Source organism: Urocitellus parryii, chromosome 10, assembly GCF_045843805.1.
Source record: "Urocitellus parryii isolate mUroPar1 chromosome 10, mUroPar1.hap1, whole genome shotgun sequence".
NCBI classification, from domain to species: Eukaryota; Metazoa; Chordata; class Mammalia; order Rodentia; family Sciuridae; genus Urocitellus; species Urocitellus parryii.
Genome location: NC_135540.1, coordinates 38738725 through 38751211, shown reverse-complemented (window position 1 = coordinate 38751211; position 12487 = coordinate 38738725). Strand labels below are relative to the sequence as shown.

The following is a 12487-nucleotide window of genomic DNA, read 5'->3' as shown; positions in this document are numbered from 1 at the left end:
ACCTGCAAGCCACGGGCGGGCGGGTCAGGCCCAGCAACCAGCCAAGGGACTGCAGCTACACGCGCCGGCGGGGAACGCGGACCGGACCCACTAGGACAGGTCCGGCGGCGGACAGCTGAGGGCTAGGCCCGTCCCCTCCCCCAGTGTCTGCAGGTAGGAGGGACTGAGAACAGCAGCAGAGCCAGCCCAAAGCCTGCTGAGGGGCGGAACCGGCCCCTCCCCCAGTGCCTGCAAGGGAGGCGCACCTGCAAGCCACGGGCGGGCGGGTCAGGCCCAGCAACCAGCCAAGGGACTGCAGCTACACGCGCCGGCGGGGAACGCGGACCGGACCCACTAGGACAGGTCCGGCGGCGGACGGCTGAGGGCTAGGCCCGTCCCCTCCCCCAGTGTCTGCAGGTAGGAGGGACTGAGAACAGCAGCAGAGCCAGCCCAAAGCCTGCTGAGGGGCGGAACCGGCCCCTCCCCCAGTGCCTGCAAGCGAGGCGCACCTGCAAGCCACGGGCGGGCGGGTCAGGCCCAGCAACCAGCCAAGGGACTGCAGCTACACGCGCCGGCGGGGAACGCGGACCGGACCCACTAGGACAGGTCCGGCGGCGGACAGCTGAGGGCTAGGCCCGTCCCCTCCCCCAGTGTCTGCAGGTAGGAGGGACTGAGAACAGCAGCAGAGCCAGCCCAAAGCCTGCTGAGGGGCGGAACCGGCCCCTCCCCCAGTGCCTGCAAGCGAGGCGCACCTGCAAGCCACGGGCGGGCGGGTCAGGCCCAGCAACCAGCCAAGGGACTGCAGCTACACGTGCCGGCGGGGAACGCGGACCGGACCCACTAGGACAGGTCCGGCGGCGGACGGCTGAGGGCTAGGCCCGTCCCCTCCCCCAGTGTCTGCAGGTAGGCGGGACTGTGAACAGGAGCAGAGCGGGCCCAAAGCCTGCTGAGGGGCGGAACCGGCCTCTCCCCCAGTGCCTGCAAGCTAGGCGAACCTGCAACCCATCGGGAGGTTAGGCCCAGCAACCTATGGAGTGACACAGGTGCCCCTGGCGCCTGCTGGGTAGGTAGACCTTTGACCGACCAGCAAAGCAGACCTAGGGCCTGCCAGCATGGTAGACGGATCACACTAATTGGAGGAGGATCACAGCCACTACCTGCCCTGCAAGGGTGATTTTTCAACTATACAAGAGCAATATAAATAAATAGAGGGGGAAAATATCAAAGACACAACAATTTCACCAAGCAGGAAGAAACGCCAGCAGTATGAAACGACAAGGAAAGAAAGGACCACAGGCAATGCAGGTCAACTCAACTTTAGAAGAGGTAATAGCTGCAACAGATGGAATGTCAGATAGAGAGCTCAGGACATACATGCTTCAGATGATCTGGAGTCTCAAGGAAGACATGAGACAGCAAAATCAGACAATGAAAGATCACATTGACAAACAAATCCAGGAAGTTAAAGATCAATTTCACAGGGAGATAGAGGTAATAAAAAACAAACAAATAGAAATACTAGGAATGCAGGAAACAATAAACCAACTTAAAAACTCAATTGAGAATACTACCAGCAGAGTGGATCACTTAGAAGATAGAACATCAGATAATGAAGACAGAGTATTTCAACTTGAAAAGAACATAGATAGCTCAGCAAGTCTACTAAGAAACCATGAGCAGAACATTCAAGAGCTATGGGATAATATCAAAAGACCTAACTTAAGAGTCATTGGGATACAGGAAGGCACAGAGCTCCAAACCAAAGGATTAAGCAATCTATTCAGTGAAATAATACAAGAAAACTTCCCAGACTTGAAGAATGAGACAGAATCCCAAATCCTAGAAGCCTACAGGACGCCGAATGTGCAAAATCATAAGAGATCCACACCAAGACACATTATAATGAAGATGTCCAACATACAGAACAAGGAGAGAATTTTAAAAGCTACAAGGGAAAGGAAGCAGATTACATTTAGGGGTAAACCAATCAGAATAACAGCCGATCTCTCAACCCAGACTCTAAAAGCTAGAAGATCCTGGAATAACATATTTCAAACGCTTAAAGAAAATGGATTCCAACCAAGAATCTTGTATCCGGCGAAATTAAGCTTCAGGTTAGAAGATGAAATTAAAACCTTCCACGATAAACAAAAGTTAAAAGAATTCGCAGCTAGAAAACCATCTCTTCAAAAAATCCTTGGCAAAACATTACAGGAAGAGGAAATGGAAAATAACATTGATAACCAACAATGGGAGGTAGGACAGTAAAGGGGGGAAAGTAGTCAAAGAGGATAACAAATCAGGTTTAGTAACATCAATAAACAAATATGGATAGAAGAACAAACCATATCTCAATAATAACCCTAAATGTTAATGGCTTAAACTCACCAATTAAGAGACACAGGCTAGTAGAATGGATCACAAAACAAGACCCAACAATATGTTGTCTACAGGAGACGCATTTGATAGGAAAAGATGTACATAGACTGAAGGTGAAAGGTTGGGAAAAATCATATCACTCATATGGACCACGGAAACAAGCAGGAGTGTCCATACTCATATCTAATAAAATAGATTTCAAGCCAAAGCTAATCAAAAGGGATAAAGAAGGACACTTCATACTGCTCAAGGGAACCATACACCAACAAGACATAACAATCATAAATATATATGCCCCAAATAATGGAGCAGCCATGTTCATCAAGCAAACTCTTCTCAAGTTCAAGAGTCTAATAGACCACCATACAGTAATCATGGGAGACTTCAACACACCTCTCTCACCACTGGACAGATCTTCCAAACAAAAGTTAAATAAGGAAACTATAGAACTCAATAACACAATTAACAACCTAGACTTAATTGACATATATAGACTATACCACCCAACATCAAGTAGCTACACTTTTTTCTCAGCAGCACATGGAACCTTCTCAAAAATAGACCATATACTATGTCACAGGGCAACTCTTAGACAATACAAAGAGGTAGAGATAATACCATGCATCTTGTCTGATCATAATGGAATGAAACTGAAAATCAATGATAAAAGAAGAAAGGAAAAATCAAACATCACCTGGAGAATGAACAATAGGTTGCTGAGTGATCAATGGGTTTTAGAAGACATCAAGGAGGAAATTAAAAAATTCCTAGAGTTAAATGAAAACACAGACACAACATATCGGAATCTATGGGACACATTGAAAGCAGTTCTAAGAGGAAAATTCATTGCTTGGAGTTCATTCCTCAAAAAAAGAAAAAACCAACAAATAAATGATCTCATACTTCATCTCAAAATCCTAGAAAAAGAAGAGCAAAACAACAGCAAAAGAAGTAGAAGGCAAGAAATAATTAAAATCAGAGCTGAAATTAATGAAATTGAAACAAAAGAAACAATTGAAAAAATTGACAAAACTAAAAGCTGGTTCTTTGAAAAAATAAATAAAATTGACAGACCCTTAGCCATGCTAACGAAGAGAAGAAGAGAGAGAACCCAAATTACTAGCATACGGGATGAAAAAGGCAATATCACAACAGACACTTCAGAAATACAGAAGATAATCAGAAACTACTTTGAATCCTTATACTCCAATAAAATAGAAGATAGTGAAGGCATAGATAAATTCCTTGAGTCTTATGATCTGCCCAGATTGAGCCAGGAGGATATAGACAACCTAAACAGACCAATAACAATAGAGGAAATAGAAGAAACCATCAAAAGACTACCAACTAAGAAAAGCCCAGGACCGGATGGGTATACAGCAGAGTTTTACAAAACCTTTAAAGAGGAACTAACACCAATACTTTTCAAGCTATTTCAGGAAATAGAAAAAGAGGGAGAACTTCCAAATTCATTCTACGAGGCCAACATCACCCTGATTCCGAAACCAGACAAAGACACTTCAAAGAAAGAAAACTACAGACCAATATCTCTAATGAACCTTGATGCAAAAATCCTCAATAAAATTCTGGCGAATCGGATTCAAATACATATCAAAAAAATTATACACCATGATCAAGTAGGATTCATCCCTGGTATGCAAGGTTGGTTCAATATACGGAAATCAATAAATGTTATCCACCACATCAATAGACTTAAAAACAAGAACCATATGATCATCTCGATAGATGCAGAAAAAGCTTTCGACAAAGTACAGCATCCCTTTATGTTCAAAACTCTAGAAAAATTAGGGATAACTGGATCATACCTCAACATTGTAAAAGCAATCTATGATAAGCCACAGGCCAGCATCATTCTGAATGGAGAAAAATTGAAGGCATTCCCTCTAAGATCTGGTACAAGACAGGGATGCCCTCTCTCACCACTTCTGTTCAACATAGTCCTCGAAACACTGGCCAGAGCAATTAGACAGACAAAAGAAATTAAAGGCATAAAAATAGGAAAAGAAGAACTTAAATTATCGATATTTGCAGATGATATGATTCTACACCTAGCAGACCCAAAAGGGTCCACAAAGAAGCTATTAGAGCTAATAAATGAATTCAGCAAAGTGGCAGGATATAAGATCAACACGCATAAATCAAAGGCATTCCTGTATATCAGCGACAGAGCCTCTGAAACGGAAATGAGGACAACTACTCCATTCACAATATCCCCCCAAAAAATAAAATACTTGGGAATCAACCTAACAAAAGAGGTGAAAGATTTATACAATGAAAATTACAGAACCCTAAAGAAAGACATAGAAGAAGACCTTAGAAGATGGAAAAATATACCCTGCTCATGGATAGGCAGAACTAACATCATCAAAATGGCGATATTACCAAAAGTCCTATATAAGTTCAATGCAATGCCAATCAAAATCCCAACAGCATATCTTGTAGAAATCGATAAAAGAATCATGAAATTCATATGGAACAATAAGAGACCCAGAATAGCAAAAACAATACTAAGCAGGAAGTGTGAATCAGGCGGTATAGCGATACCAGACTTCAAACTATACTACAGAGCAATAGTAACAAAAACAGCATGGTACTGGTACCAAAACAGGCGGGTGGACCAATGGTACAGAATAGAGGACACAGTAACCAATCCACAAAACTACAACTATCTTATTTTTGATAAAGGGGCTAAAAGCATGCAATGGAGGAAGGATAGCATCTTCAACAAATGGTGCTGGGAAAACTGGAAATCCATTTGTACCAAAATGAATCTGAATCCCTATCTCTCGCCGTGCACAAAAGTTAACTCAAAATGGATCAAGGAGCTTGATATTAAATCAGAGACATGGCATCTGATAGAAGAAAAAGTTGGTTATGATCTACACGCGGTGGGATCGGGCTCCAAATTCCTCAATAGGACACCCATAGCGCTAGAGTTAACAAATAGAATCAACAAATGGGACTTACTCAAACTAAAAAGTTTTTTCTCAGCAAAAGAAACAATAAGAGAGATAAACAGGGAGCCTACATCCTGGGAACAAATCTTTACTCCACACACTTCAGATAGAGCCCTAATAACCAGAATATACAAAGAACTCAAAAAATTAGACAATAAGATAACAAATAACCCAATCAATAAATGGGCCAAGGACCTGAACAGACACTTCTCAGAGGAGGACATACAATCAATCAACAAGTACATGAAAAAATGCTCACCATCGCTAGTAGTCAGAGAAATGCAAATCAAAACTACCCTAAGATACCATCTCACTCCAGTAAGACTGGCAGCCATTAGGAAGTCAAACAACAATAAGTGCTGGAGAGGATGCGCGGGGAAAAGGGCACTCTTGTTCATTGCTGGTGGGACTGCAAATTGGTGCAGCCAATTTGGAAAGCAGTATGGAGATTTCTTGGAAAGCTGGGAATGGAACCACCATTCGACCCAGCTATTCCCCTTCTCGGTCTATTCCCTAAAGCCCTAACAAGAGCATGCTACAGGGACACTGCTACATCGATGTTCATAGCAGCTCAATTCACGATAGCAAGACTGTGGAACCAGCCTAGATGCCCTTCAATAGATGAATGGATAAAAAAAATGTGGCATTTATATACTATGGAGTATTACTCTGCATTAAAAAATGACAAAATCATAGAATTTGGAGGGAAATGGATGGCATTAGAGCAGATTATGCTAAGTGAAGCTAGTCAATCTTTAAAAAACAAATTCCAAATGACTCCTTTGATATAAGGAGAGTGAACAAGGACAGGGTAGGGATGAAGAGCTTGAGAAGAAGATTTACATTAAACAGGGATGAGAGGTGGGAGGGAAAGGGAGTGAGAAGGGAAAGTGCATGGAAATGGAAGGCGATCCTCAGGGTTATAAAAAATGTCATATAAGAGGAAAGGAGGGGTAAGACAAGATAATACAAATGGAAGAAATGATTTACAGTAGAAGGGGTAGAGAGAGAAAAGGGGAGGGGAGGGGAGGCGAGGGGAGGGGAGGGGGGTTAGTAGAGAATAGGACAGACAGCAGAATACATCAGACACTAGAAAGGCAATATGTCAATCAATGGAAGGGAAACTGATGTGATACAGCAATTTGTATACGGGGTAAAAGCGGGAGTTCATAATCCATGTGAATCAACCATGTAATATGATGTATTAAGAACTATGTAATGTTATGAACGACCAATAAAAAAAAAAAAAAAAAAAAAAGAGCATATCATAATAAAATTATACAACTAAAAAAAAAAAAAAAAAAACAAAATAATTTGTTTACTAAAGTTGGACTTTTATTAAAAAGATATTTTTAATCGAAGATGAATAATTTGTAGTGAACTCAAATAAACTAATGAAATTTGATTTGTAGTTTAAAAATTTTTAGCTTAGAGAATAATTCAATTGATGATTTTTAAAGGTATCTATTATGAATATCTTATTTTAAAAACAGTTGTCTATGCTAATCATAATAAAATTGCTTTTACTTGCCAGGCATGGTGGCCCACTCCTATAATCCCAGCAGCTTTGGAGGCTGAGGCAGGAGAATCTCAAGTTCAAAGTCAGCCTCAGCAACTTAGTGAGGAAGCAACTCAGGGAGACCCTGTCTCTAAATAAAATGCAAAAAATGGGTGGGGACATAGCTTAGTAGTTAAGTGCCTCTGAGTTCAATCCTCAATACTCACCCCCAAATTGCTTTTACTTGTTTGCAATAAAAACTGATCTGAATTAGCTGCACAAACATGTATAATCATTACTAATCAAACATCACTTTAAAACTCAATTCTATTTAGTTCTGTTTAAGGGAGAAAAATGGATGGAAATATAAAAACAATCTCACTAAATTCTTAGAATTTCTTCTATAGTGAATATTACTAAATAGTTCAAAATTGTGAAATTAAGTACCCTCAAAACAACTCAACTCTCTCAACTCTTCCTATTGGTTCTTCCTACTTTTCTTTTACTGGTATTGATTTATTATTAAAATCCATTCCAAAGAGATAGGTAGAAAGTTAAATAGGGAAATATTACAGACTTTAAGATTACTATCTAATTATTAAAAAAAAAAGGTGATACTAAGTTTGTCTTGTTCAAAGAGGTTCAGAGTGCATGTTAAGCTAGAGGTTGGGGAGATTCTGTCTTACCTATTCATGTGCTTAAAAATATTGTGCTGTCAGTAGAGAAACCATGTAGTCAGACATAGTGTTGGCTGGTAAATATTTTACAGCAGACTTGCCAAAAATAAAAATCCCTAATTTGTGTTGTTTGCCAATTTGCATGGCATAAATACTCCTACATGGCTGTTTTTGAGCTATCAAAATGATATAAATGAATGTACAAGTGGAAGGATGCTTGGCTGCTATTATATAGAAGTTTACCATACAACTCCGATAGTGTATAGAAGTTTGCAAGTACATACGGTAGTAAAATAAAGAGGAAATGAGTTTTGAATGCTGATTAGCCTTTTTAAAACATAATTTCTTCAGTGTTGTTTATTCAATTTAGTTTCATTCCTTTTCTTAACCACCAGATCACAAAGTTACTGAAATTCTCAGAGATCAGTTTTATATATGTATAATTCTATAATTAAATAGATATAAAATTATATATCTATTTAATTATAGAATTATACATATATAATTATATATAAATATATGAATACACAAATCATAGATATATATAATATATATATAAAACTCTAGCATATTCTAACATATTACTTTATAAAGTTTAGGCACAAAGACCACCCCAGTGACATATACATGTATGGGACACACAAACACAAAAAAGACCTTTTCCAGTATGTATTTACATTGGCTAATGAGAACACATCACTAGATGCCTCCAATAGCCTATATAATAATTTCATTTAGATTGCCTACCTTCTCCCTGATTCAATTCTGGTCCCCAGTAAAGTTTCTAGAATTACTATTATCAAAGTGTTAAATGTTAGTAATCATTATTATAAGGCAGTCATAACATAATGGACTCCCTTAAAATTGGGCATTTTCAATTAAGTCTCAATTGTTTTCTCAGGGCTAGTCATTTTCCTGCCAACCTGTTCTTGAAGCTATTTTCTCCAACCCTGCATACCACAGACTGCCATTTCATGCTGAGCAAAGAGGCTGAAACTGCTGCAACAGTTCAAAGACAAGTCCCTTGGAGATAACAGGATGTGGAAGGACCAGGAAACCAGAATTTAATATATCTCAAGGTTCCACTCCAGGGTACACAGGCTGGCTGAATTGACACATGATCTTTCTTGGCAATTGTTATCCATTAATGATCCCTTCTAAAAACTAGAATATTTCTGTGGGTTAGGAGAAGGAAGACTAGCTGTCTTCCCAGTTTGTGCAAAGTTCTAATAAATTCATTTTTCTGTTTTATGTAATTTTCCCTTACTCTCAATGTGGGCTATTGACTGAATCCAGTCAGATGGGATCTCAAGATTCAGGCTTCTGCCTAGCCCTTTAACAATGATAATATTTCTCCTAAATAATAAGTATCTTTTGTTCTCATACCATTAGACTCTCCTATTAATAAAGACAAATCTTTTGAAAGGTAATATTATGTAATAAAAGTCTTTGAATATGAAGTCACAAATCTCAGGTTATTGTTTTGAAATCTTACTTACTAGAGTAATTAATTTAAAATCACTGAAATTCTCTGCATATTATAAAGTAGTATTAGTGTACATATATTTTACAGAAATTTTCAAAAATATAAATATTATAATTATACCATAATACCATAACATATTTGAATGCTAAAGAATGTCTAACTCTTGGTAAAAAGGTAAAAGAATCCTATTACATTTTCTTTACATGCTCAACATTTTAGTAAATGAGCGCAGGTTGTGGGAGGGTAAATGTACTCAATGGACAAAATCATTCAAACCTTCAGATTTAATTTTCCTGGGTTGATTATTTTGGGTACAAAAATATACTTTTATGGTATCATATAAGCAAAGCCCCACTATCATTAACATGAAGTACATTTAATAGATCTCTCAAAAGCTTTGTTAATGTATATGTATATATATATATGTGTATGTATACACACACACACACACACACACACACACATAACTTTATATCTGATGCCAATATCTCCTCACCTTCAGCAATGGGAAACTTAGCATCAATTTTTTTCTTTCATAGAACTTTAAAATTTTAGAGCTGAATTTTGTAGTATCTATCTACAAACCAGAATACCAAACCCTTCATTTTACATATGGAAAATACTGGTGCCCAGGAGTATAAATGACCCTTGCCCCATGTCACATAGTTAATTACTGACAGAGTAGAGTCTAAGCACTTCTAAGACCTCATTGTCTGCCAGAGCTAAAAGACATTAATCTTAGAGCAAACCATTACCTCTTGAAGAACTCTCTTCATCTTTAATAATAATGTCTTTACTGCTGTGCAGTCCTGTAACATCAGTCTGAAAGGCAGAGAATCTATGCCCCCATTTTCTTCCACACCTTGTAGGGGCCAATCTGTTGATGGACTGCTGGGCATTCGGCTTAGATGGGAATACCTGGATTCCTGATCTTCTTTTGTTAATTTCAGGGAAAGATTCCTAACAAGGAAAAAAAAAAAGAACAAAAATTATAATGTAGCATGTTTAGGGTGCTTCCAAAGTTATAGATTAATGTCTATAGTATGCTAGGAAAAAACATTTTGTGAACCTCATAATTTCTTCATAGTAGTCTTTGAAAACATTCAGATCTTCTGCATACATTTTGAAATGACTTAATTGTATATTTAGTGGCAAGATTCAATGACAATTACTGTTTTAGAATACGATCATTCTTTAATTAGCATTTCATGTACACATGATACTTAGTTAACTCATTTAAAAATTCTGAGATTCAACAAAAATATCACTGGAAGAAAAATTTCATATTTGTGGTTCTAGTAAAGGGCTTAAAATTAACTGGAAGGAAAAGCTTAAGCAGCAAACATTGTGACAAAATATATTTGGTATTTATTAAATTATAAAGAAATCAATAACAATTTTAGTGGTTAAGAAAGCTAGTCATTGTCCTGCCAACCTGTTAAACTTTTAGAGCTGAATTTTTTCGTATCTATCTACAAACCAGAACACCAAAACCTTCATTTGACATATGGAAAATACTGGTGCCCAGGAATATAACTGATCCTTGCCTCATGTCACATAGTTAGTTACTGACAGATTTATGTAAAAAAAAAAAAGTGAAACAAAACAGGAAATGTATAATTCTATGATGGAATTAGCATGTGAAGGGAAGCAACACATGCCACCCCCAAAAATGTCCCCTTTAGCTTAAGGATCATTTTGAACTGAAGGCAACTGAGAAATGGATACAAGAAGAGTTCTTTTGTCTTCCACCTTTACATAAAATCAGATATACATTTACAAAAGTGTTCCTCTCCTCTCTCCACCAGAAGAATATGAGTTAATTACTGGAGACAACCCTATATTCTCCTGAGTCAGGATAAGGCAGCAGAGGAATCCATGTAGCTAACCTAAGGCTTTTCTCCCATTATTTGCCCCCTATATTCACCATGCCACACTTTGATGTCCTAGAAACTCAAAGTCCCTGTTATTAGGTTACTTTTCTAAAAATGTATTGTTCTTTTGTTAAAATGATAAGATGCCATCTAAGCCCCAAGCTGACCATGCCTCTGATTCAATCATTTCTGAGTGCTCCTGTGTGTGTATGCAATGCACATATTAATAAACTTATTTGTGTTTCTCTTATAAATCCTCCCCACTTGGAAAATCTGAGAGAGTAGAAGGAAAAGACTCAAACACAAAGAGCTCATTTCTCCTGAAAGACAGCTTCTTCTAAATTGACAAAATACAGATTAACAAGAACAGATGATAGTTTCAAAACAAATCTAACCTAACATATATATGAAGTCCTTATAAGACTGCCTGAGTTACAATGGGCACAGAAACATTACTTATTATTAAATACATTCTATTAGTAAGGGGAAAATCTTATTTTGCAAATGCACTTAGGTTAATTTATCCCAGACCCACCTACTTCTTACCATTTCTTTAGCTCTGAGAAAATTTATGTATCTATTTCCTCATGTAAAAAATGATAATACTCATTTTACAACTACTTTCTCTGGACTTGTTCAAAATTTGAATAAATTAGCACATATGAAGTGGTCAGCAAAATATCTGGCCAAGAGTCAGTCATTCCTCAAAATTGCTAGCTGTTTTTTATTTATTACATTATTACAGACATAAAATGAGAGTAATAATAATTATCACTTCAAACAACAATGATAATTAATGAATATGTCTATGAAGATAAAGAAAAAATTGAGTGTGATTCAGGAGTGTGTTTTCTTTACTAATTATTCAATAATTTAAAAATTAAATTATTCCCAAGATAAATAACAAGATTTGAATAAAATTAATTGAGGCTATATTATTTTATTTGCATTTTTACCTAACCTGTATAGCAAGTACCAAGGCATTTCTTTGTTTTTTTTTTTTGTTTGTTTGTTTTCCAATTTAGCTAAAGGATCATGCCATGTATTTCAGAAAATAATACTATACAGACATAGATAAAAATTCGAGGGTCTCTGTTATTTTCAAATAGTCAAAAAGGAACATGCACAGCAATGAATTTAGAAGATAAAACTAACCATTTGTTTTGTATCACAATAGTTTGTATCCAAATTCCCCAAATAGAGAATAGTGACATTTTTCACAGTTACTAGAACCATCCACATTGTGTCCCACAGATCAACACTGGCTTAAATTGCAAAGATTAATAGGTTTCTGGCACTGGCTTCAAGAACTTCACCATATTTTTAACTTATTAGTTATATCAAAAAATATTAACTAATATTCTTTCACATATGAAAACTTTATCTTTGAACATTTTATTTTTACATATAAAAACAGATCTGCTACAAACCTGTAGTAATCAAAACTGTTCTTAATTAGGTCAAGGCAGTTGATGAAATGAATATCAATCAGGACTATTACTCAGGGCCTTGGTCAGCATACCATTTTGTTTTACGTTTATTTCTACTGGCCTTCTGATTGTGTAGTACCCATGGTTTATAATTAATAATATTCAATAACATGTTCAGTATATTAA

The 12487-nt window shown here is 37.5% G+C and overlaps 1 protein-coding gene across 1 annotated transcript in view; it reads right to left on the bottom strand.

Moving 5' to 3' along the window:
* Ccser1 (coiled-coil serine rich protein 1) overlaps positions 1-12487 on the bottom strand; it is a 1027931-nt gene that overhangs the window by 768478 nt on the left and 246966 nt on the right. The window contains exon 5 of the mRNA XM_077803585.1: positions 9753-9957. Coding sequence (XP_077659711.1) covers positions 9753-9957 — 205 coding nt within the window. The remainder of the gene's footprint in view (positions 1-9752; positions 9958-12487) is intronic.